Source organism: Neovison vison, chromosome 1 (assembly GCF_020171115.1).
Source record: "Neovison vison isolate M4711 chromosome 1, ASM_NN_V1, whole genome shotgun sequence".
NCBI lineage: Eukaryota > Metazoa > Chordata > Mammalia > Carnivora > Mustelidae > Neogale > Neogale vison.
The window spans coordinates 274,040,437-274,067,432 of NC_058091.1; the positions used below are offsets into that span (position 1 = coordinate 274,040,437).

At 49.2% G+C, this 26,996-nt stretch overlaps 1 protein-coding gene across 2 annotated transcripts in view; it reads left to right on the plus strand.

Moving 5' to 3' along the window:
* The first annotated feature begins 2,343 nt into the window (after window positions 1-2,343).
* Window positions 2,344-26,996, plus strand: part of FAT2 (FAT atypical cadherin 2) — a 78,474-nt gene continuing 53,821 nt past the window's right edge. Inside the window, exons 1-2 of one of the 2 annotated variants that reach the window (XM_044231079.1) lie at window positions 2,344-2,469; window positions 22,947-26,223. In XM_044231079.1, coding sequence (XP_044087014.1) covers window positions 22,968-26,223 — 3,256 coding nt within the window. In that variant the 5' untranslated portion in view covers window positions 2,344-2,469; window positions 22,947-22,967. Of the gene's footprint in view, window positions 2,470-20,943; window positions 20,958-22,946; window positions 26,224-26,996 lie in introns of those variants that run through there. The other variant, XM_044231089.1, reaches the window with a different exon arrangement.

Consider the following 26,996-nt stretch of genomic DNA (forward strand, 5'->3'; position numbering starts at 1 on the left):
AGGCCAGGAGGAAGAAGGTCCAGGGCCTGGGTCAAGAGTGACAGGGGAAGTAGAGAGGGGATGAATGTCAGTGGCATTATGGGGTTCTGCAATCCATACCAATATTCATCCCTCCCTTCCCTCCCTAGGCTGCAGGTTGTCCTGGACAGGCTGAAGGCCAGCTTTGGCCCAGATAGGGACCTGAGGGAAGACAGCCGCCTGCCACTCCACACATGACTAGTCAAAGGGCTCATGGGGCCACTCAGCCACCTTCCCTTGGGTTAATGCCTAATCAGCTCAGACTCGGAGACTTGGGCGGCAATCATTCAGGTGGATAATTGCTCAGGTTGGTCTTCCCGCTGGAGCTCCCCTCACGCTGCATACCCCCAGGCCTCTCATCCAAGTCTGAGGCAGCTTGCAGGAGAGAGGCCTGGGGGATTCTCCCCGCTACTGGGGAGCTCCTCTGGATGTCTTGGGCAACATACCACGGCAGCCCGCTTGGCACCATGGTCATCCCCAATGCTGGTGACAGATCCCCAACTGTATGGCCCACAGTGGCTCCATGAATGAATAGCTCCCGAGAGACGGGAAATAGCCAAGAGCCTCATTACTCCTTCATAAGCACCAAGACCAGAACCTTAATGCTTGCAGTTATCCTTAGGATCCAGCCTGAACTTCTAGAAAACGACATCCTAGTCATAGAATCAAGCTTCAGTTGTGGTCACATGGCAAAGAAAATAGATCTGTTCTGAGTAGCCCCAGGAATTACCAACCTATTTAACAATCGAGGAAACAGAGACTTAGCAAATTCAAAACCTCTGCCTTGGGTCACATAGCCACTATAATAGTGGTAATAATACAGATACGTAGAATTCTTGTTTATTGTCCAGGTTCAAGGGTTGGGGCTCAGCTGAACATCAGATAAAGATGCCAAGAGTCAGAAATGACTGCTGGGAGAGGTAATGAGCTCCCTATAATTAGAGGTATGCAAGCAAAATCTCACTTATTCATCAGGGAAGCTGCAGAGGGGCTGCAAGTCCTGGGGAGTGGGGAGGGAATTGGATAAGATGGTTGTAGAGCCATTTTCAGTCCTGGAGGGTGGGGGCGGGAACTGTTTCATTTACCTCTAAGTCCCCAGCACCAGGTACAGTCCCTGGAAGAGTGTAGGTATAGAGCCTCACACAACACAAGCGAATGAATGCATTCTGTAACTAAAAAGCACAGCAGTGAGAGAGGGAGGAGGGCTAATTCCTGTCTGACTTTCCTTCCCTTCCCTTAAAACACCAGTTCTCAGCACAGCAAGCACATTAGAGTCATTTGGAGAACGAGAGCAGAACGGAGCCCCATAAATTGTACCAAAACTAAGATGCCCTGCTTCCCGGTGAGACGCAGGCGCTGTGCCTGGCACTTCACACACATTATCTATCCCACAAATCCACACAACATTATGAAGCCAGGATTCTTGTTACCCCCGCCATTTCACAGATGGGGCAGCCAGAGCTTGGAGAGGATAAGCTGTTTATGAAGAAAGTCATAGCTAGTAACAGTAAGAGGAAGAATTACCAGGAGACTTGGGGGAGACTTTCTCTGCTAAATGACTTCCATTTAACCTTTATCTCATTGAGTCCTCACGAGATAAGAGTTACTGTTTACTCCCATCTTTTCTTTTCTTTCTTCCTTTTTTAAAATATTTTCTTATTTATTTGACAGAGAGAGATCACAAGTAGGCAGAGAGGCAGGCAGAGAGAGAGGAGGAAGCAGGCTCCCCGCTGTGCAGAGAGCCTGAAGCAGGGCTCGATCCCAGGACCCTGAGATCGCAACCTGAGCCAAAGGCAGAGGCCCCAACCCACCGAGCTACCCAGATGTCCCACTCCCATCTTTTCGAAAAAGGAAACTGAGGCTCTGACTCAGTATCTCACCCAAGATTACTGAGCTCCTAGGTGGCAGCACTGGGATTTTGAATCTGGCCTGGGAGGGTCTCGGATCTCGGCAGTGTCAGGGAGGAATGTGGAGGGAACACTGGCCCAGAGCTTAGCAACCCAGGTCCTTCCCTAGTCCCCTCATGGTCTCTGTGTGTTCCCCCAAGAGTACTACCTGCCTAGGGCCTCAGTTTCTCCTTCTGTCAAACCTAGGAGGGAGGTGGAGATGGGCGTCACTTCTTAGCAACTTTCCAGCCGTCATTTTCCATGACTCGATTCCCCACTGAGTTCTGGGCCACAAACCAGTTGGCTTCCTCCTTCCCTCTCCGTGAGACAGAGCTGGCAGGAGGGGGATGATCCGCCTCAATTCTCCCACCTCCTTTTTCCTCCTCCTCCTGGGCTGGGACACACCTACTCAACTTTCTCAGCAGCCTCCTCGGAGTGCGAGTGCACCGGGCTTTCCTGCTCTGTCTCTGCACCTCCCTCGGGAGCCTGTCAGCCCGGTGCGTGTGGAAAGGGCTCCAGCCCAGCAGCTCACCCTGGGGCACCCTCCCCTGCCTGAAGGGCGTAGGTAAGGACGGCTGGAGGATGGGTGGTTGAGGGAAGGGGTTGCGAAGCGAATCCATTCCTGTGCCTTGTTCCAGAGCAGGTGGGGGCGTTCTAAGGCTCTTGGAAGGTGGGGACGGGACCAGGATTTGAGAGGGGCAGGCATGGTGGGGGTAGGGAAACCTGGGCCCCAGGTGCCTACGTACACTGAATGAAGCCAGAGATGTAACCAGCCCAAGCCTGGGGGCTGGGGCGGTTGGGGCCCAGGAATGGACAAGGCCAGGGTTTTTGATCTCATGAAGGAGCAAGGTCATATTTGCACGTGTGAAAAGTTGGAGTTATGTCCTTGGAAGAATGAAAGTCTCCGCGTGGGCTTTCCGGGACTGAGCCTTCCGGTGGGGGGGTGGTGGTGACATTTTCCTACATGCTTTAAGTGGGGAAGTGCTGCGGCCAGGGAACCAAGAGGTGCTGGTTTCTTGTGTGTGTCCAGGGGGGCAAAGGAGTCCTGTTACAGAAAGCACCTGGTGTGGAGGAGGGAAGGAGTGCCCGAGGGACAGTCAGATAACCTGGCCGGCCCTGGCTCTTGTGTGGCTCTTGAGGTACCCTGATTAGAACCTCAGCTTTCCTGGCTATAAAAGGAGGGTGCTCACCATCTGTAAGGGCTGTAAAAGACTGTGAGTCTGAGAGGCACCAGGGGCAGCCCCGGTGCCGGGTGAGTGGGAGCAGTTCTTTCCCCCGTCTTGGGGGAAGCAGGAATCTGATGCATATCTTTGGAGGCAGGTGAGCTGGAGTGGAACGCTGAACAGAGCCACCAGGCCAGAGTTCAGCCCTCCACTGGAGAGAGGGTGTGCTATATGTCCCAATGTGGGGAGCAGCAGAGCACACTGGCGTTTGCTGAGGGCTTGGAAGGGCTGCCTCTGTCCCCTGCCACATTCCGGCGCTGGTGGTCTCAGCTGGGAGAGAGGAAGGAGGCAGAGAAGCAGGCTTGGGGCTCCTTTTACAGATACGAACAGAGCCCTCCACGCAGAACACTACTAACTGCTACTGTTACTGTTGGTACTTGCTGGATGCTTCCTGTGTTCAGGTCTGGGCTGAGTATGCATGGTCATTTGAAAATTGTGAGTTTTTGAAGGAGGATGGAAAGAGCATTTCATTATTCATGTCTTTGTAACTCACAGGCTGTGTGCTCTAAGATGGTCCCATACCTCTTTGGGCCTATTTCCCTACATATAAAATAAAGGTGGCTCGATTAATATTATGATGCATTTTTGACTGCTTCACCCCAGTAAGCCTGTTGGGTAGGCAAAGCAGGAATGGCTGTCTATGTTGCAGATGAGGGATGCAGGGCAAGCTCAGGTTTCCCCCAGTGTTCTCCACGGACCACAGGTTATACTGTGGCAAGGAATAAATCCATGCCATGCTAAATCCATGACATTGGCTAGCCTGGCAGAGTGCAACAGTGACACCCTCCTCCACCAGGAGCTCCCGGGGCCTCAGGTTTCTCATCTGTAAAATGGAAGAGGAGCTAGAGGGAGTCAAGGTCTCTCTGGAACCCCCCTGTGATTCCATGACTCTTAGGGTTCTCCTTAAGGACTCAGGCAACAGACCCAGAAGCGCAGGGACATTCTCCAGCCCCTCCGTATCAGCCGTGGCTGTGCCTTCTACAGGGAGGGTCAGCCAGGCTCACTCTACACCAGTCCTCTGTGAGTTGGGCCACCACGCTCCTGTCCCTGCACATTCTTCCTTGGGTGCAAATGAACTCCCCTCAGGCTAGAAGTTCTCTTTCCAGCTGCCCCACAGTATGCCACGATGCTGGCACTCCTGCTGGCCAGGTGGAGAGAATGTGGAGCAAGGGCCATGTCTTAAAGAAAACCAGGCAATGATGCCAGTATGATCAGGGACCTTCTGTACCCCCTGGATGGGCCTTGCCTTTTGCGTTCCTTCAGAACTGGACCGGGCAGAGCCTCTGGAATTTCCCATGCTCTCTGGGTTCCCAGCACAAGCAGAGTTGGCTCAGAATCTCAAAGCTACTCTTTCTATGGCTAATGGACTTAATGCTTACATTTATAATGAGGGTTTCTAGACAGGCTTACAAAGATATGTGTGGATTCAAATCCTGGATATTATTAGTTGTGTGACCTGGGCCTCAACTTCTCTAAACCTCAGTCTCCTAATTTGAGAAAGAGGGCTAATGATAGTCCTTTTCTCAAAGATGGATGTGACATTTAAGTGAGTTCATGCAGGTAGCACACAGGGTCGTATTCATGACGCTCACAGTCATGACGTAACCAGCTCCCTCTGCTTCCTCTGAGTGGAGACCAGCTCACAGCTCCCTGAAGTCTTCCTTCAGAAGACAAATCAGAGTTGCAATTATTAATTATTTGAGGGTTCTTTGTTTTTTTTTTTAAAATATTTTTATTTATTTATTTGACAGATCACAAGTAGGCAGAGAGGCAGGCAGAGTGGGGGGGAAGCAGGCTCCTCACTGAGCAGAGAGCCTGATGCGGGACTCGATCCCAGGACCCTGGGATCATGACCTGAGCGGAAGGCAGAGGCTTTAACCCACTGAGCCACCCAGGCGCCCCGAGGGTTCTTTTTGGATACTCTCTCTCTTATGAAGTATTGCTTACTGCTCTGGCCCCCATGTCCAGCACAGAGCCCGGCCCATCAGATGCTCATTGCATAGCTGCTGAGAGAACACATGAATCTTCATCTCTAATTCATAGACGAGAACTGTCACTTAGAGGAACTAAGCATTAGCCTGACCCATCACAGGTCAATAAGAGCGGGGCACAGAAAGATCCTTACAGATAATTGAATCAGACAGACGGAGATGCCGCAGCCTGGCCAGAGAACGCTGAGCCCTTGGCTGAGGTCACACAGCAAGTGAGCGGGGAAGGCAGGTCTACTCCCCAGACATTTTCACTCAGCTTTGCCCCTCTCTGTTGAGCTCCGTTCAGGAAAGGGCATTGCTTCCTAGTCAGGTCATCCATCTAGGAGGCGGGCGAATCATCTTCACCTCCGCAGAATGCAATTTGGGATCCATAACCAGGATGATGGCTAGACTGAGTTGCCCTTCAGGAGATTGGGGACATAAATTTCATCAATCGGAGCCCTGCCCCAACGCTCACCAGCACACACACACGCACACACAGGCAACACACGCGCGTGTGCACACCACTCCATCACTACCGCCTGCGACTTGGCAGGTATCTGTATCTGTATAACTAGAAGGGTCCTCAGGAGTTCCCTGAAGTCTCTGAGAATCGTTGGTCCCATTTAATGGATAGAACCATAGATTCTGAACTACTTGCCTCAAGTCACCAGTTTGTAATGCTGTCCTGGGTTGTTTGCAGCCCTCAGGGAGCCATTGCTGAGCACGGGATTTAAACACGGAAAGGGGAGCTCTCATTTACTGGCCTTTCTGTGTGCCTGACGCCAGGTTAGACCCAAGCACAAGGACCTTCTGTTCTGCATAATGGCCCTGCAGGCCCTACCCAGTAGCTCTTCCTCTGATTTTCTGCGTGGAGACAGGAGACACTCAGAGAGGCTCAGCCACTTCCTGTCCATCCCACAGCTTCTGTCCTCTGGGCACTGACTTCACTACACCTAATGAGTGTGAGCATGTGTCAGGCCCCCAGAGATTCATGGTTGGGGGAGGCAGGCCTATTAATGGATGGTTTAGTACCTTGAGGGAGGTAGTAAAATAAAGGCAAACTCAGATGGGCCTGGGGGCCCAGAAGTGATAGTCAGCCCAGTTATAGAGTCAATGAAGGAAGGCTTCTTAGAGGAGCTGGCATTTAGTATCAGTTTTGAAGTCTGAATAACGAAAATGAGGAAAGGCAATTCAGAAAGAGAAAGTAGCATGTGTCAAGGTAGGGCAAGTGTGGGCAGGAAACTATCAGCTGGGTGGAGAATGGTCAGAGTGTGCCCTGAGAGGTAGGATGGGGCCAGGTCACTGAAGGCCCTATGTGACAGGCCAAGGAGTATGAAAGAGGGGATGCTTTAAACATTTTCCGGTTTGGAGCCTGTGGAAGAGAGAAATCCCTCCCCTTCTCTCAGTCCTGAGTCTTCTCCCGTTCCTGAGACTGGAGTGGCCCCTGCGAGGCACCTGTCCATCCCCTTGCTGGGGGCAGGGAGCCCACAGTGGAGAATTCTCCATTACCCAGTTCCCGTTCATCTCCAGTGCCCACAGCAGCTGGCCTGGGTGCAAGCTCAGCAGGAGTGTACATGCCTGCTGTGGGGTAACGTTAGTGTGCGTGTGCTCACGCGTCCCGGGTGAGGGCTGCTGTCTGTACCTGCAGCGTCCTCTTTCCTCTGGATCCTCTTAGCAAATGCATGACTGCATGGCACAAAATGCAGGATTTTAGATGCGCCAGGAGCTTAGCCTTGGTAAGTGACCGAGCTTGATACCAGTATTGTGCCAGGGTTGGGCACATGAGCCCTGGAGCCAGGGTGCTCCAGCTCCAGTCCTGCCTGCACTGCTGTCTGTGACCTTGGATCACTTCACCTGTCTGGGGTGCAGGGTGTACAGCACTATCCACCTCACAGAAGTTGTTAGCATACAGCCAGCACATACTAAAAACTTGCTAAACATTAGCTACTGTGACAGATTTGGGGGCTCCTGAAGTCTTGGGAATTGGTGCGAGAGAATCATAGCATTTTGGAAAATTCAAATCCTAGAATCTCAAACTCTTGGAAGAGATTGAGATTAGAAGAATAATTAGAAGAACCCTATTGGATCCCTCTTGTAAGTCTCCACTCTGTAACGATTCCTTATATAGAGTCTCGACTGTGCTCTTTCTTCCTTCTTGCAAACAGTCAAGAACAGTGTGCATCACTTGTAAGTTACAACTTGATGAATTTTACTAAGTGAACGCAACAGTGGCTAACCAGCAACCAGAGCAAAAACAGACACCCCCAGCTCCCCAAGAGCCCTCCTGACGCTCCTCCTCGCTATTCACTCCCCCATCCACTCCCACACACAAACATGGTGATTACCCAGCCAGGGGGGCTGTTGTCAAATACCTTCTTGTGGGGTTATGTACCATAGTTAGGAGGACTCTGATTATTAGAGAGGCTCAGTGAGGTAATTTGGAACTTGTAAATGAAACTTTGAGTTATTTTTACTGTCCTATTTCAGTGGTAGCCTAGTTTAGGGCTGAGCTACCCAAATGCCTAGGGCTGTTTTTAAAAATTCAGATTCCTCAGCCCCATCCTGCATCTACAGCACTAGAATGTGGGATCTGGGTGTGGGGCCAGGGAATCTGCATTTTTAACAAGCTCCAGGGGAACTCCAGGTGAGGTCCAGCTTGGTTTGGGAACCACTAACTAGTGTTTCAGAGCTCAGACTCTGTTTTTCCAATCCACATGCCATCTTGCTGGATATTGACTTGGGACAAGGCATTTGGATTCCTGATCCTTAGTTTTTTCATCTGTAAAATGGGGATAAAATGATAGCACCTGCATCCTTGGGTTGTTGAAGGACTCTGACATCCACAGGCAAGTGCTCGCTAAGTGATGAAGCTACAATTGGTATGGCTATTCCTGAGAAAAGCCCATGTGGTCTAGCCCAAGGAATGTTGGGCTTGGGATCTGAAGACTTGTGTTTGAGTCCTGACTGGGCCACTTGCTAGCAGTATGACCTTGGCCAAATCTTCTGACCACCTCCCCATGTCCGGGTCTCAACTTCCTTATCTATTAAATGGAAATACTTTTTGCTCCCCTCATAGGGTCTTTGAGGGGATCAAACAAGAGAATGGACTGGAAAACTGCTCTGAGGATAGAAAAATGCTTCAGGAAGTAAACCCCAGCAAATGGGGACTCAGCTGAACCTGGGAACCTGGTAGAAAGCGGGTTTGCCTTGCCCTTGCGGTTCTGCAGAGGGCGGGCCGGATGCGGGTTGGGGAGGGAGCTGCTGAGTCGTTGGTGTTCCACGGTCCTGGTATGCCCTGGCACAGCTCCTGTGCCTCTTGGTTTCTGAGAACTGTCTCCTTCCTGGTCCTGGGGCAGGAAGAATCCAAAATCCTGTAAGCAATGAAATCCTGCGCCATGTGCCATATTCAGAATGCTTTTATTATTTCAATATCTTCCCTTTTATTAGAAGTTCTTTGAAGTCCTTTACTAGCATTTCCAGAAAACTTTTTAATGAAGTATAATATGCATACAAGAAATGCACAAATCGTAAGTGTATGGCTCAATGAACTTTACAGAAACTAACCAGTTGCCAGATGAGGAAACAGAACATTGCCACCATTCCAGAAACCTCCTTTGTGCCCCTTCCAGTCACTAACACCCTCACAAGGCCAACTTGATCTTACTCTTCCACAGATAAGTTTGCCTTTATGTAGTTAGAAGAGTACACTATGCATTCTTTTGCATATGGCTGTGTTTGTTCCAGACTACGTCAGTGGGATTCATCTGTTTTGTTGCCCAGAGCAATACTTCATTTCTGTCGGCTGCTTAGTATTCCCCGAGATGAGCATCCTACATTTGGCTCTTGGTGGACGTTCAGGGTGTTTCTACTGCGGGGCTATTATAATAGTGCTGCTCTGAAGATTCTGTGTGAGTCTTTGGTGAGTGCACGTGCACACTTCTGTTGTGTCTCCTAAGAGTGGGAGGGCTGGGTCATGAGGTGTATGTATGTGGATGGAAGCCTTTCGTTTTCCGGTTCTGTTCTATTCCCTGCAAGTGGAACATGGTTCATGGGCCTGTGTGTCTATCAGGTCTGATAAACAGACCTGACCACAGCAAGACAGTCGCCTCTGGGATGCTGATGCACAGGGAGATCTGCAGACTCAGAGACTCTCGGTCCAAGTCGGACACAGGAATCAGACCTGTCACTTTCCCTATCCTGTCTGCTCTTCTAATTGACTCTAGAGATAACCTTGTGTCTGCTTTGCCCGAGGGCCAGTGTTCCGCCCACAGTGGTCGGCAGACCACCTACAGGGGACTGCGTGCACTTGAGCGCACACAGTCCTACTCAATTAGACTTCTCCAGGTGAGGCTGTGATCTTAAACCCACTGACATTTGAGAAGCACTTCTTAGGAGCTGGGGGTCTTTCCCTCCCTTCCCCACCCCTCTGCACTGGGGCCTAGGAGAGGGTCACATACGGGATACCCACTTTGAAAGGAGGCACGGTAGAACACAGGATCTTAGTGGAAGAGATGACCTTGTTCAGCAGATCCCAAACACCGGTCCCACCAGAATGACCCTGGGAGCTTGTTAAACTTCTATTCCTGAGCCCCACCTCTAATGATTTTGTTTAGTAGATCTGGGGTGGGGCTGGCAAATATGTCTTTTTAACCCCCACCCCCTGAGTGGGAACCACTAGTTCCATTCAGTGGTCAGCCCTGTCTGGTGAGAACACAGTGGGCCCAGTGGTTCTGTTCTGCGTGTGCCATGGAAGAGTGGAGCAGAGTCACTGTGGGAAAGAGACAATCAGTATGGACTGAGCTCTGGGGGCTTGAGCTTGGAACTCCAGGCCTTGGCCTGGAGCCTACCAGCAGAGACTGGCTTACATCTCATTAGTATGCACCTTGCCGCTCACCATCATCCCTAACCCTTTCGTGCCTCTAGCCCCACAGTCAGGTTCAGCCAGCCGCACTGCACTGACAGGGGCCTCAAAGAGCGGAACCTCCTGTCGAGTCCCACTGCTAGAATGCCGTTCCCTGCCTGCCCGGGCCTGCCCGCCTGCTAGGCAGTTCTGCTCAGAGGGGTTTGGACTTGGCTGGACAGACAGCATGGCTAGGCTGGGCCAGGCCAGAGGGAGTGGGATGGAGAGGAAGGGCTGGAGATAGAGCCTTTGCTGAGAATCTGTGTTTGCAGGGCTGAGAGGACACGTGGTTATGGGATCCCTCTCCTCTCCCAAGTGCTGTTTCCAACCCCGGGCACAGAGAGGCAGGTGATCAGGTCACACACAGGTGATTTGAATTTTAATCCCGCCTTGGCCACATGCTGGCTGTGTGCATTGGAAGTTAGGGAGCCTCTCTGAGTCTCATTTACCTCATCTGCAAAATGAGGATAATTATAGGGTTGCTGTGAGCGAGTTTAAAAGCTGTAATGCATGCCGAGCGCTTACTATGGGGCCTCTCTGCATAGTAAATGTTCAATAAATGTTAGCTGCGACCAGTGTCTACCTCTGTAAACATTTTGTCTTCCCCAAACCTCACGATCCTCTGGGCATCATTCAACCGTAGCTTAGTGGAAGGTTAGCTCTGCTAAAGGCTGGAGAGCAGGGACCTGTCCCAACTCCCCGATAAACAAGTGGAGGCCCTGTAAAATGAAGGGGTTTTGCTCAGCTCCCACTGTGTCCCCTGGTTGGCCTTCTGATGGGTGAATGAGGACCCTTGACCCCAAAGGAGTGAGACTCATTTTCATCACAGTGTTTGCAGGGGACGGTCCTGTGTGAGCCATTGTGAGGATGGTTTTAGGCCCTTCATCTTTTTTTTTTTTTTCCCAATTTATTTATTTTCAGAAAAACAGTATTCATTATTTTTTCACCACACCCAGTGCTCCATGCAATCCGTGCCCTCTATAATACCCACCACCTGATACCCCAACCCCCCCCCACCCGCCACTTCAAACCCCTCAGATTGTTTTTCAGAGTCCATAGTCTCTCATGGTTCACCTCCCCTTCCAATTTACCCAAATTCCCTTCTCCTCTCTGACGCCCCTTCATCTTAATTAAGCTTCACTACACCCTGATGACTATCTTCTCCAATTTACATGTGAAGAGACTGAAACTCGGTCAGGTAGACTACTCCAGGTCACACAGCCAGCAAGGGTCAGGTCACAAACCCAGGCGGGACTCAAAAGCCGGCGGCCCGAGGCCGGAACCTGAGCCAGTGACCACCCTGTTCGGTGGCTCTGACAGTAGCCTCCTCACCCCCCACCGGCGGGGGGCCTGACTTGGAGGTAGACCTGACCGTGAGTGGCCACAGGGAGTGGGGGGGCGATGGTATCATGAATGAGGAGTGATGAGAAGCTTCCATTCCAGCAGCTTCTCAGAGCCAGCTAGGAGGAGCAGGGTCCACTTGACTGGTGGCTATAGGGCCTGGGAAGGCAGTTGTGTCCCCGATGGAGAGGGGAGCTGTGCTGAATGGCCTTATGCAGATCACATAGGACGGGGCCGGAGAGGCCAGCCCAGCAAGCCAGTGTCAGAATGAAAAAGATCAGGAAATTCACGTTGTTGGTGCGTCCCCAACATTCTCCACTTTCTGTCTTCACTGCCACCTTACACCCACCACACTGCCCCCCTCAGCCTCTGACTGACATCACACGGATTAGCTCTCTGCACCCACTGCGGGGTGGGGAAGATGACAGGAATAGAAATTACTCCTTTTTTTTTTCTCTTTTGAGAGAGAGAGAGTGCACGTGCATATATATGAGCTGGGGGAGCGGCAGAGGCAGAGAGACAGAGAGAATCTTAATCAGGCTCCACACCCAGTGCAGAGCCTGAAGCAGGGCTTGATCTCATGACCCTGAGATTATGACTTGAGCCGAAACCAAGAGTTGGATGCTTAACTGACTGAGCCACCCAGGTGCCCCAGAATAGAAATTATTCTTATTATTTTGATGCTGTTCAGGCTGCTGCTTAAGTTTTGTTACAGACCATCGCAAGGAGAGAAGGGATATCACAAAGACCCACGTGTGTGTGTGTGTGTGTGAGTGTGTGTGTGTGTGTGTAGGAGGGTGCTTGGGCAAGGAGCTCCTGGAACGTAGGCTGGGACTGGGACACATACAGAGAATAGTTTCTTCTTTCCACAGATTCTTTTTTGAACACCTAGTGTAATAGTAGTAACATTACTGTATTTTTAAATAGTAATAATAATAGTAATAACACTAGCTACTTTCTGTGTGCCTGGCACTATGCTAAATGTTGTCCATGCAGAATCTCCTTAAATCCTCCATGAGGTAAGAACTGGTATCGCCACAGCACAAATGGGGAAACCGAGGCTGAGATAGACAAAACCATGCCCCTAGATACAAGCAGAGGCAGGATGGAGGCCAGGTCTGACCCTGAGGCCTGGCTCCTTACTCATGCAGTCTCCTCCTGGCTGGTGACTTTCTGGGTTCCTGAGGAGCCTGCAGGTTGGGAGAAAGGCTGGGTTGGGGGAGCAGCTTTGTCAGTGTGGAGAGCCCGGGAGAGGGAGACTAGGATCTGCTTCTAGTTGTGCCACTGCTGCCATATGTGAGTTAATGCTATGCCTTCCCTTCCCTGGGCAGAGTTTTCCCATCTTTCCACACAGATTAGACTTCAAATCGTTTTCCAACTGTGCCCTCAGGAGGCCTGAGGCTTGTGGTCACAGAGATGCCTGGGGGGGTGGAGGTGGCGGCAAATGGGATGCAGGGGCTCTGCACCCCCAACTTGCATCTACCACAGCACCAGCTCTGTTGGATCCACTTTGCAGAACGATAATGATGGTTTAACAGTAACAACAGCTAACATGTACTTCGTGACTGCTGGGTGCTATGCACTGTCTTAAACGTTCAACAAGAAACCATCTAGTCAAACCTTCCAAACCACTGTCTCAGGTGGGTTCGCTTATTCTCTCCCTTTTAAAGATGAGGAAAAGCAGAGGCTCAGAGGTCAGGTTACATACCCAAGGTCATTCAATTTGGAACTTGGTGTCCCTATGTCTGAAAACTCACCCCTTTGCAAAGGATTCCACTGGATCCGAGTGGCAAGAAGCACAGACAGGAAGTGCCCCCACTAGACGAGGCGATGTAGCCGGGACGTTCCAGCCTCCGCAAGCAGTGCTGCTTTCTGGAAGAGGCTCTCCCGTTCCCTGGGCGAGTCTGTCCCATGACTTCAGAATACAACCTTCCTCCCTCCCAGAGAGCCACCCCAAACCTAGACTGTCAGGACAGCCTTTCTCCCCCTTCCTACCCCTCCTTCCATGCAGGGATTTCCTAGTGCCTTTCCAGCCAGGAGGAGAAAATCGAGGGTTCCCGCGGGGCTTCCTACAAGGCAGACTTCCCACTCGTGTCCCCACCTATCCCAGGGCACAAATGTAGAACCTAGAGGAGTTGCTCAGTTCCCCTGCTTGGCTCTCAAGCTTCTAATGGATAAGTATCATTCTCTGCCCTGCTGAGTGGGAGCTGGTTTTCATTTTACAAACCACTGTGGCCAGAGAGCCCCCCAAGAAATGGGGCAGGACACCTCCCCTCCTGCCTCTACCCCCGAGCCCACTGCTTCTGGGGTGCCTCGGGTTCAGGGAGTTTTCAGCTCCAAATGTAGAGCCCGTGGATCCATACGGGATCTCAAGAGTAAGAGACTTTGCTCCCTCTGGGCCTCACTGAGGGCCAGGGTCCGCAAACCAGAATGCCTCCAGCCAAACTGTCCTCACGGTGTAGGCAGAGATGTGGGCATGAATGGGTTTCTTTTCCATTAGAAAATTGACCTTGGTGGGGTGTCTGGTGGCTCAGTAGGTTAAAGCCTCTGCCTTCAGCTCAGGTCATGATCCCAGGGTCCTGGGATCGAGCCCCACATTGGGCTCTCTGCTTCCCCCTCTCTCTCGTTCTGCCTGCCTCTCTGCCTACTTGTGATCTATCTGTCAAATAAATAAATAAAATCTTTAAAAAAAAAAAAAAGAAAGAAAATTGACCTTGGTGACAAACAGTAGCTGAAAGACCCTCCGTGTCTGGGAAGCAGTCTCACGACTTTGGAGTGTGCATGACCTCCTTGCTCCTGCCTTGAGGACTCTGCACTGCCTGTTCTTTTCTGTCTGAAACCCTTTCTCAAGAAGACTCTGTAGCCCTCGCCCTGCTCAGATGTCACTTTGTCACCCTGATTTATCATTCCTTCCTTTCTGTTACTAGAAAAGAATCCCCACACAAGCAGGGACCTCATCTGTCTTGTTTTCTGTTCTGGAATGCCCTCACAGGGTGAGTCTCAGTAAATAAGTATTGAATGAATGAATGAGCAAATGAATGAATGAATGAATGACTTTGGCAGAGAAGGCCCAATAACAAAACTTTTTCTCATCCTTCTCCACTTCGTCCCTTTGTGTCCTCAGAACCCAGGTGCCTGGAAGCCCCTTGTTTTCTTCACATATCCATCTCTCCAGGGTCCCATCAAGATGTTCATGGGTCCTAAGCATCATAGCCCCTTCATCCATGAAAAAATATTAGAAATTATATCTTATGGTAATGTCGGTATAAAGATAAATGTATTTTTATATATGAAAATATTTCCTTCAACCTAAAAGTTTGCTTTCTTTCTTCTGAATTTAATAGAAATTAAAACATCTTCAGGGGTCCCTAAAAGTACCATGAGCCTTGGGTGTGCCCACTTGGGTGTGCCTACCAGATGGAGGGACCCTGCATCCTTCTCTGAATCCCAAGCATCCTTGGTTCCTGGTTCCTGTGCCACATTCTTTAGAGCTGAGGTGGCCAATACAGTAGCCAGGAGTCATGTGGCTATTTAAATTTAAATTAAATAAAATTACAAACTCAGTTCCTCCATTGTACCAGCCACATTTCAAGTCCTTGAAAGCTACAGATGGCTAGGGGCTCCCATGTTGGACGTCTCAGATATAGAACATCCCCACCATTGCGGGAAGTTCTTTTGGAGAGTGCTGTTCTAAATAATTGGGTCCAGCTACACCAGCCCTCTCTGAGTCTCTCTTCTTGGAATATGGATCCCAGGTCTTGGATGGCACTCGAATCCATCACCTATTAGGTGGATGAACCTGGGCAGAGCCTTCAAATTATCTGAGCCTCAGTTTCTCATTTAAAAAATGAGGGTCATAATAAGTGTCATAATAATGATGGTGATGTTGGTACAATAATTAACTTGCATTGAGTATATTCCAGTGCTGGCTGTTTGTCATGCATTGACTCATTCAGCCTTCTCAGCAACTCCATAAGATTGGTACATAGACCATATTCCTGGGACCAGAGAGGTGACATAACTAGCCAAGGTCACACAGCTGGTGAATGGGAGAGCTGGGATCGGAAACCAAGTCTATCTGACTTCAGAGCCCACTTTCTTGACTATCAATTCTACCCAGTGCTGCATCCCTTCCCTCAAAGCCAAGTGAGATAACACATGCAGATTTTTTTAACTTAAAGATTACGTGCAGATATGACGCATACTTTTTGTCATCAACAACAGTATCAGAATACTAATGACGAAGGGACCCCCCAGTCCCAGGTTTCTTTCTCCCATGACCTAAGTAAGGACTTCCTTCGTCAGTCAGCTCTGCCTTCTAATTTCAGGTGTGGGCAGGCCTGACCTTTGACAGCTCTCTTGAGGGCCTCTCAGTCCGCTGGTGGTTTGGGCTGCCATTTACCAAGCCATTATTGGTCCTAATAAGGTGTTCCTCTGCGTCTTTTCCTCCCTGCACATTCACCTATCGTATTATCTGTCTCCCCTGCAGCCCTGGGAAGTAGGTAGGAGTAGGTATTATTATCTTCAGTTTACAGACAGATAAAGTGAGGTTCAGAAGAGGTTCTGTGGCCTTTCCAAGGACATACAACCCATCAAGGGCTCAAACCACTGGCTCCTTTCCTGCTTATGTCCAGTTCTTTGACTGGTTGTGTTACAGGAGGAGCCGGCAGGGGCTGCCTACAAACTAGCAAGTGACTCAAGGGGTTCATCCAGGTTTCTGAGAAGTAAATCAAGCCTCTCTTCCCACAGGGAATTCCAGTTGGCTTAATCCCATAGAGCTGCTGTTCCAGCACCGTCCACACCAGAGTGGGAGTCTTGAATGGAAAAATCTCCTTTTTGATCTGATATAAGATCTCAGCATGTAATTCTCTTCTGGTCCTGCTGCTTCTCAAAAATCTTTAGTGGCTCCTTACTACTAGGAGGAAAAATAGCTTCAGCAGCTAAAGACTTCATGACTAGCAGTTACCTAGAATGTCAATATTCTTTCACTGATGATTTTAGTTCTGGTTCAAAGGCACCATCCCCCCTGTCCCTCCCTATCTTTCAGCTATTGTCACAAGTAGAATATACTTAGGATCCTTTCTTGAGAGGGAGCAGAAGCCAGTCCTAACACTGATGCCTGAGGCAGACACCATGGAGGGGAGGGGAGTGGGATCAGAAAATACTTACTGATAGAGCACCCAAATCCACAGCAAGTTTACATTTGGATTCGGGGGGGAGTGTGGACATTCTCTAATCCAGAAAAAATGAATCCATGGCCTCTTTTTCTCATGAAAGGCTCTCCAAACTTTAAATAATATCTCATCTCATTGTTTCTTCCCACAGCTTAGGAAATCCAGAGCACCCAGGTTCAGGAAGTCTGGCTGTGTGTTTTCAGTTCAGCCACTACCTTTCTGGGTGCTCTTGGGTGTGCTGTGCAAATCTCAGGGTCCCTTATCTGTGAAGTGGGAATAAAAAGGGCAGATGTGCTTCCTAGGAGTATTAGGTGACTACTAATGAATATTTGGGACATGCTACGAAATGGGATGATGTTGGGCCATGAGGGAGAATGTCCTCACTGGTCTGTGCCTGGGTACTTCTGGGAAGGACATGTGTGTGTGTGTGTGGGGGGGATTCACTGCCAGAAACAAAGCCTGACAGTTTGAAGAAATCTGGTAAAAGCTTCTTTAGTGGGAGTTTGATTTGACTTTGAATTCCTCCGAGTACGTCTGATTCCCCATGGAAGGAACAGAATTAGTCACAGACTTCTAGAACTAAGGACTAAAGTTACTGCACATGGGCCATTACAAATATAGATCATAGTGCATTAGAATCCTAGTGTATCCAACTGTGTGTCTTAGGACATTTTTATGACAGGACACGGGACACTGGAGTAGCAGAGCCCCAGCTTCTCAGATCTGGAGGGGCTCCTAGAGGCCATCTATCTAGTTATTCAAACTTGCGCTCCCCAGTGGGGGTGAGGGGCGAGCCTGTGGGCAGGACCCTAGCCCTCAAAACCCCTGCTCCTAATAGCGTAGATCTGCTTTAATCTATTTACAATTTCATTAGGAAAAAAGAGATTCTGCCCCTGAAAGCAGTAGAGGGGTTTGAAATCACAGATCCATTCCAGCCCCTTCACCCAACAGACAGCACATCATTTACAGAGGAGGAAAGAAGTTCACAGGGCTTAGGTGACTGACTTGACCAAGGCCACCAGGGAACAAATGACTTTTGACCCAGGTCTCCCAAGAGCCAGGGTAGCTTGTCACAAGGACCATTGTGCAAGCATCAGTGAGTGTGCAAGCCTGATTCACAGCCAGAGGAAATCCATTCCTCACTTTAGGGGCTCTTTTAGGGGTTAGTAGAGACCACAGGCCTGCACAGGCCAAAGAATCATACCTGTATAAGTTGGAAAGGACTTTAGAGCTCTTCTCATCTCCCCCAAGGGCAAGAATCCCCCTAGAGTAGCACCATCCTTCACAGGTGGCTACCCAGACTCTGCCCGCGCTCCTCACTGACGAGGAGCTCTGTATTCTGGGACGACTCATTCCAGAATGGCACTGGAGGTCACTAACCAAAAGAATGAGGAAAGAGCTCAGAGGATTGCTCCTCCCACTTGTGCTTAGACTTTTTATCAACGACTTGGATAAAGACACAGGATGTCACAACCACCAAGTTTCTGAATGCTGGAATCCAGATTCTTTTTTTTTTTTTTTAAGATTTCATTTATTTGTTTGACACACACACACAGAGATCACAAGCAGGCAGAGAGGCAGGCAAGCAGTCTCCCTGCTGAGCAGAGAGCCCAATGCGGGGCTTGATCTCAGGACTCCAAGATCATGACCTGAGCCAAAGGCAGAAGCTTAACCCACTGAGCCACCCAGGCACCTTGGAATCCAGATTCTGAGAAGTTGGAGCAGTGAGTTGAAGCACAGGGTGAAATGCATCATAGTCTCATTAAAGCCCTACAGCCCTGAGTTGGAGGAAATCAGCTCACGAAGGACCGATTGGGGATGGCGTAATAATACATCTGAGAGTTTTCATTACCTACAAACTCAGCAGTCAGTAGTATGAGCTGGCTGCTAAAAGAAACAGTACTTGGTAACATTTGTTGAAAACTGTGTCACATCTTATATTCAGCATTTATGTACATTAATTTCATTCTCAAAATAGTATTATTAAGGAGAGAAATGAAAATCAGACAGTAAGGCACTTGCTCAAGGTCGTACAGCCAGAAACTGGGTGCTATGAACCACTTTCTGCTGTCTTCCCCATCTGGGAGATGGGTCTGGGGATTTCCAAGGAGGCAGATCTGATTCAGACGTATATTCTAAAAGGGTCCATTCATGAGCCCGCACCCTTGCATTTGCTCGCACCTGTGCACCCACAAGCCCCATGGCTACCAACTTATTTGCTCCTATCATATTCATTCTGTCAAGCAGGCACATCCCATTAATGTATCCATGCAACTATTTGAAAATTGCCACCTAAGTATGTGTGTGCTCTCTTGCAAATGTGCACATTCACCCACATGAAGATTTTCCTCTGAGTCTGGGGAGCCAAGAACAGGAGGCCCCACCCCAGACAAGCGCCTGCTCGCAGCTTACCAGAACAGCCTGTGGCTGAGCCAGCAAGCTTAGACTCGACCAGAGACCAGAGGCTTCCTGCTCCGCTGAGGCACAGGCTGGGCTTTCTCCAGAGGGTTCGGTGGACCCCACCCACACCCCAACCTTAAGCAGGCTTTGATTTGGCCTTGGCTTTGCAAACTAATAATAACTAATATTTACTGAATTGTTTTCTATGGGCCAGGAGCTGTGCTAAGTCCATTAACGGGCATGATTTTCTTTATTTAGTCTTTATAAAACCCTAGGAAAGCAGTATTCTTAATAGCTCCATCTTACAGATGAGAAAGCAGAGGTTTGAGGAGGTTGACTTCCCCTTAAGCTGGGACTTAACCCCAAAAGGTCAGATCCCCTTAAGCTGGGACTTAACCCCAAAAGGTCAGATTCACAAAGATCCACAGTTTCTCTTTCTGGCAGTGTAGTCTGGAGGAGAGAACCTGGCTCTGGTTCTTACCCTATGACTTTGGGCAAGTACCTTTCTTTCTTTTTTCTTTCTTTCTTTCTTTTTTTTTTTTTAAAGATTTTATTTTATTTATTTATTTGTCAGGGAGAGATTGAGAGCAAGCGCAAGCAGGGGGAACAGCAGGCAGAGGGAGAGGGAGAAGCTGACACCCTGCTGATCAAGGAGCTGGATGTGGGACTCGACCCCAGGACTCTGGAATCATGATGCTTAACTAACTGAGCAACCCAGGCATCCTGGGCATGTCCTTTTCTTTTGGGAGGAACTTTATATTCCAGCTTCAGAAAGGAAAGAATAATCACTAATGGTTCTTTCCATTTTCATTCTGTCATTTGCTTTTCCTAAGTCCAGATCCTTCCTGTTTTCATCTGTTGAGTAGGGTTATATACCAGGCACTGGGATTTCATGCATGAAGAAGATATACAAAACTCTTGTCTTCATGGAGCCCAGTGTCCAGTGCTAACAAATTAGCACGAACATACTGGGTCATGCTATGTGTCATGGAGAATATGGTGGTATAATAAAGAAGGGTTCTAGTAAGGAGGCTACATCAAACTGGGTGTTAGGATGTGACATTTGAGAGCTGACCCAGGAAGAAGGATAACAAGAAGGAGCCAGCCATGTGAGAATCTTAAGTAAAGGGAAGCAGCAAGTGCAAAGGCCCTGAGGCAAACCCTAGTTTGGCATGTTTGTGGAAGAGAAAGGCCTATGTGGCTGCAGCTTGATGAACAATGGGGAGAGTGCTAGGAGTATCATTAGAAAAGTACACATGCATGTGGACCCACATGGCCTTGTAGGTCATATTAAGGAGTTTAGATTTTAATCTGAATGCTCTGGGAAGCCACTGGAGAATTTTAAGAAGGGAAGTGATTTGAACTGATTTATGTTTTCACAAGATGTTTCTTTTTTAAAAAAATACTTATTCATCTGAGAGAGAGAGAGAGAGAGAGAGAAAGCAAGCACAAGTGGGGGAGGGATACAGAAGGAGAAGCAGACACTGTGCTGAGCAGGGAGTCAGGACACAGGGCTCTATCCCAGGACCCTGGGATCATGACCTTACTCAAGGCAGGTGCTTAACTGACTGAGCCATCCAGGTGTCCCTCACAAGACATTTCAAAATAATGGTCCTAGGCTTTGGGCTGAGAGGGAAGCCCAGGAAACCAACATGCCTCTGCACCTTGCAAACCTATTCACTTGCCCAGGCATGGTGCCAGGAAACAAATGTCCAGACACAGGCCCTTCCTCAGCAAACCACTCACCTGGTCTGTGGGTCTTAAAGCTTGAACACAGCCCTGCTCACCAAACCCTCATCCATGGGTGCATTCTCTTTGCATCTTTTCCCCTTCCAGGGAGACCCTGTCCCTGCTGCCTTCCCTAAGCTCATCTCTGCAAGGCGCCTGTACAGCGGCTGAGTGGTGTGTCTTGTTGGGGCCTGCCCTATGAGGGTGCTGACCTGGTGAGCAGGAAGCTTTCTGCAAAGCAGGGCAGGGCGAGCAGGGAGGCTGTGTGCGCCCTAGGCTCGCTGGGCTGCAGAGTGAACAAACCTGGAACTGGGGTAAGAAGTCATTTTTCCTTGGGGCTTCAACTTCCAATGCAATGCCACCCTGGGACGTTGGGGTCCACTTGACTCAGAGGTCTATGCCCTCTTGCAGGAGACTGTGTTGAGGATGGGGTGAGTGGAATGGAGGGACTATGGCTTTTGCCTGAAGCCAACTCCATTGTGAACTGCAGTGGTAAGTGATGGGGAAGAGTGGAGGGCAGGAAGGATGAGGAATAGACACCCCAAGTACAGAATCTGCCTCCATTCCTGCCCTCTCTTGATGTGCTAGGCCTGGGGTGCCACCAATAGGATTTCAAGAGACAGATAGTGGTAGGGAGGCTGGAAGGAGTGGGCACAGTCAAATTCTTTTCTGTCACAGACTTGCAGGTCCCAAGTTAGGCAGACTTTTCCACTCCTGCCTCCCGGGTGGGATGCTCCCTGAGAGGTCTTAAAGAAGCTGCATTCAGCTCCCTCAGGACTCTGGAAAGACAAGGATGCAAGCCTCTCCTTTCCCCTCTTGCCCCCGGGAGTTTAACTCTTCCTTGCCTTTGAAGAGTGAGGCAACTGGAAAAACAAGTCTTGCCCGTTTCATCCAGGAATGCTCTGCACATCTGGCTGACAGCCACAAAGCTCCTTGGAGTCAAGACTCACAGGCAAGCCAGGCATAAGCCTGGTGTATGCAGCCTCCTACTTTGCTTCTGGAAGGTCAAGTTTGGCAACCAAATTTTGCCCTCCCTTACTCCCCTTCTATCTTCTCCCTTTCTTTAACCCTGAGGTTGGACTTTTAACCCAGGCTGGCGTTCATGGATGAGCCATGTGGGAAATGGCATGGGAGAGAATGGGAGCCACAGCAGGTCTTAGGGGGAGATGTACTCATTCATGGCTACTTCAACAACCCCCAGGGACTAGTTCTTTCCTGGACACCCACTATGTGAAATGGGGCAAGACTCAGTCCCAGCTCTGGGGCTCTATTTCCCTGTCTATGCACGAGTCAGGTGAGCACTCCATGTCTCAAAGTTCCACTGTAGCTCCGACATTCCAGGAGATTTGAAGTTACAGGATGAGTCAGAATCAGGCCCTATCCAAAGGGACTAGTGGAGGGACAGGGGCAGATAGACCTGGGATAGGGGAAGCAGCCCTGACTTGTGATGCAAGGAGCCCCAAGTTTAATTCTTGCTTTGCCTCTATCTAGCTGTTCAGGCCCTGGATGCGTCCCTTCCCTTTATGAAACTGAGTTTCCTATTACTAATAATAGCCAATATTAAGTTAAAACTTCTATGTCCCAGGCACCCTGCTGAGTCATCTCCCTTTATTTCATTCAATTTTCACAACAGTCCAATGAGGTAGATAATATCCTTATCCCCATGCTAAAGAAGAGGAAATCAAGGCTCACAGAGATTAAATAACCTGCCCAGAAAATCACCCAGCTAGTAAGTCGTGGAGCCAGGGCTGGCTGATGGCCAAACAGCCTGATGCCAGGTCCACGATCTTGGTCATTTTGCTTTTCTGTAGCCCTTGCAGGTGCTGACGCACCTCAGTTTGCCCGGACCTCAGCCTTGATGGGAGGGTCTTGTAGGAAGTATCTAGAGCCAGATTGCCAAGCTTAGGTCCCTGGAGGAAACTGTTCCACCATCACTGGGGAGCCCTTGAAGGTATTTTGGGAAAAGGAGTCAAGTGGTCAGGGTTGTATCTGCCAGGTACCCCTGAGAAAGCACTTAAACTCATCTGATAGTCTCCAAATATGGGGTTTCTCAACCTCAGCACTATTGACATTTTTTTGTTGTTGGGGGGCTGTCCTATGCAATGTAAGATGTTTAGCAGCACCCCAACCTCTATCCACTAGATGTCAGTAGCTCCCCCTCCCCCACAAGCTGGGAGAGTGGAAAACATCTTCAGACAGGTGTACCCTGAGGGGCAAAAATCACCCCAGCTAAGAACCACAGCAGTAGGAGCCATTTCTATCCTAACTTACACCCCTCCTTTTTTTTTTTTTTTTAAACCTAGGGCTTCGGGAGTTTTTCCATCATGATTATTGCCTTCTTGGGCTTTGTCATTTTCTTGCTCCATTGTACAACCTGTGAGAAGCCCCGAGAAGGGCTTGTCTCCTCCACCTGGCGCTTCACACACACTCTCTATAATGCAACCATCTACGAAAACTCTGCCCCCAAGACCTACGTGGAAAGCTCTGTGAAAATGGGCATTTACTTGGCTGAGCCTCAATGGGCAGTGAGATACCGGATTATCTCTGGGGATGTGGCCAATGTGTTTAAAACAGAGGAATATGTGGTGGGCAACTTCTGCTTTCTGAGAATAAGGACAAAGAGCAGCAACACGGCCCTCCTGAACAGGGAGGTGCGAGACAGCTACACCCTCATCATCCAGGCCACAGAGAAGACCTTGGAGTTAGAAGCTTTGACCCGCGTGGTGGTCCACATCCTGGACCAGAATGACCTGAAGCCCCTCTTCTCCCCACCCTCATACCGAGTCACCATCTCTGAGGACATGTCCCTCAAGAGCCCCATCTGTAAGGTGACTGCCACAGATGCTGATCTGGGCCAGAATGCCCAGTTCTATTATGCCTTTAACACAAGGTCAGAGATGTTTGCCATCCATCCCACCAGTGGCGTGGTCACCTTGGCTGGGAAGCTCAATGTCACCTGGCGAGGGAGGTATGAGCTCCAGGTGCTGGCTGTGGACCGCATGAGGAAAATATCAGAGGGCAATGGCTTTGGTAATCTGGCTGCACTCGTCATCCACGTGGAGCCTGCCCTCAGGAAGCCCCCAGCCATCATCTCGGTGGTGGTGGCTCCGCCAGACAGCAGAGAGGATACCACTTATGCCACTGTGATGGTAGACGCAAACAGCTCAGGTGCTGAAGTGGACTCCCTGGAAATTGTTGGTGGTGACCCTGGAAAGTACTTCAAAGCCATCAAGTCTTACACCCGCAGTAATGAGTTCAGTTTGGTGTCGGTCAAAGACATCAACTGGCTGGAGCACCTTCATGGATTCAACCTCAGCCTACAGGCCAGGAGTGGGAGCAGACCTTCTTTTTATTCCCAGATCAGGGGCTTTCACCTACCACCTTCCAAACTGGCTTCCCTTAAGTTTGAGCAGGCTGTTTACAGAGTGCAGCTTAGTGAGGTCTCCCCTCCTGGGAGCCGCGTGGTGATGGTGAAGGTAACCCAAGCTTTCCCCAACCTGCAGTATGTTCTAAAGCCATCCTCAGAGAATGTGGGGTTTAGACTTAATGCTCGCACTGGACTCATCACCACCACAAAGCTCTTGGACTTCCATGACCGAGCCCACTACCAGCTGCACATCAGAACCTCACCAGGCCTGGCTTCTACCACTGTGGTCATCGATATTGTGGACTGTAACAACCATGCCCCCATCTTCAACAGGTCCTCCTATGATGGTACCTTTGATGAGAACATCCCACCAGGCACCAGCATTTTGACGGTTAGTGCCACAGACAAGGATCATGGAGAGAATGGATATGTCACCTATTCCATCACTCGTCCAAAAGCTGTGCCCTTTTCTATCGACCCTTACCTGGGGATCATCTCCACCTCTAAACCCATGGACTATGAGCTCATGAAAAGAATTTATACCTTCCGAGTACGGGCATCAGACTGGGGATCCCCATTTCGCCAAGAAAAGGAAGTGTCTATATCTCTTAGGCTCAAGAACTTGAATGACAACAAGCCTATGTTTGAGCAAGTCAACTGCACTGGGTCTATCCGTGAAGACTGGCCAGTAGGAAAATCTGTAATGACCGTGTCAGCTATAGATGTGGATGAGCTTCAGAACCTAAAATATGAGTTTGTGTCAGGCAATGAACTACAGTATTTTGATCTAAATCATTTCTCTGGAGTGATATCGCTCAAACGCTCTTTTATGAATCATACTACAGGTCAACCCATCAACTATTTCCTGAAAATTACAGCCTCAGACGGGAAACACTATGCCTCGCCCACAACTTTGAATGTTACTATAGTAAAAGACCCTCGTTTCGAAGTCCCTATAACATGTGATAAAACAGGAGTACTGACACATTTCACAAAGACCATCCTCCATTCTGTTGGGTTTCAGAATCAGGACTCCAATGATGAGGACTTCATTTCCTTAAGTGCATATCAGATCAATCACCATACCCCCCAGTTTGAGGACCATTTCCCACAGTCCATTGACATCCTTGAGCGGGTTCCTGTCAATACCTCCCTGGCCCGCCTGGCAGCCATTGATCCTGATACTGGCTATAATGGCAAACTGGTCTATGTGATTGCAGATGGCAATGATGAGGGCTGCTTTGACATGGAGCTGGAGACAGGCATGCTCACTGTAGCTGCCCCTCTGGACTATGAAGCCACCAGTTTCTACATCCTCAATGTAACAGTGTATGACCTGGGCACTCCCCAGAAGTCGTCCTGGAAGCTGCTGACAGTGAATGTGAAAGACTGGAATGACAATGCACCCAGATTTCCTCCTGGTGGGTACCAGATAACCATCTCAGAGGACACAGAAGTTGGAACCACAATTGCAGAGTTGAAAGCAAAAGATGCTGACTCGGATGACAATGGGAGGGTTCGCTACACCCTGCTAAGCCCCACAGAGAAGTTCGCCCTTCATCCCCTCACTGGGGAACTGGCTGTCACAGGACACCTGGACCGGGAATCAGAGCCACAATATATACTCAAGGTGGAGGCCAGGGATCAGCCCAGGAAGGGCCACCAGCTCTTCTCTGTCACTGACCTGATAATCACATTGGAAGATGCCAATGACAACTCTCCTCAATGCATCACAGAACTCAGCAGTCTGAAAGTCCCAGAGGATATGCCTCCAGGGACTATTCTAACATTTCTGGATGCCTCTGATCCTGACGTGGGCCCTGCGGGAGAAGTGCGTTACATCCTGTTGGATGATGCCCATGGGACCTTCCATGTGGACCTGATGACCGGCGCACTCAGTCTGGAGAGAGAGCTGGATTTTGAGAGGCGGGCTGGATACAATCTGAGTTTGTGGGCCAGTGACAGTGGGAGGCCCCTGGCCCGCAGGACCCTCTGCCACGTGGAAGTGATAGTCCTGGATGTGAATGAGAATCTCCACCCTCCTCGCTTTGCCTCCTTTGTGCACCAGGGCCAAGTGCAGGAAAATAGCCCTTCGGGCACCCAGGTGATGGTAGTGACTGCCCACGACGATGACAGTGGCTTGGATGGGGAGCTCCAGTACTTCCTGAGGGCTGGCACCAGTCTTGCAGCCTTTAGCATCAACCAAGACACAGGTACTGAAAGTGGGGTGGATGGGAATGCCAGGTGCTGGGAGACAATGGCCTAAAGAGATCAGGGGCTGTCCTGAAAGAAGGCAGGCTGCAGGCTAGAAAGAAAGGCAATAAATAGGGACTCTCCTTTTTGTCCCTTTTATTTTAAATTTGTCTTTATCATACTGGAGATGTTTGTGTGTATGTGTGTATGTGTGTGTGTGCGTGTGTGTATCCATTGAAGTCAAATCACCCATCTCATTGGCATCTGTGTATACATTTATATACATACATATATTACACAGTACACATTATATATTATATATAACTATTATATATAACATATTGTATGTATATGCCTATAAAGGTAATGTATCATGGTTATAAATTTTTATATATAATTTTAAAATGAATGTATTTTTTTGTGTCTCACCTCCCCAGATTTAATCTTTATTAATAATTTGGCCTATAATCTTATAAATTTATCATCACTGCTTATTTTATTGTAAGAGAAAAGAATACAAAAGACACTAAGTCTGCAATACTTTTTTCCTCCATAACATTACACCAGAATATCTCCTATCTCAATGCATATATTTCCCTTTCTTTTTTAATAGCTGCATTTTATTATATCATATAGATGTCATATCTTTGATCGTATACTTTTGCTCATATGCATGAATCTCTATAGGAAAATCTCTTAATAATGCAGTTGCTGGGTCAATGGATAATGCATATCTTCAGTGTTAATAGATAATTCCAAATTGCCCTCCAAAAAGGTGGCACCAACTTAGTTA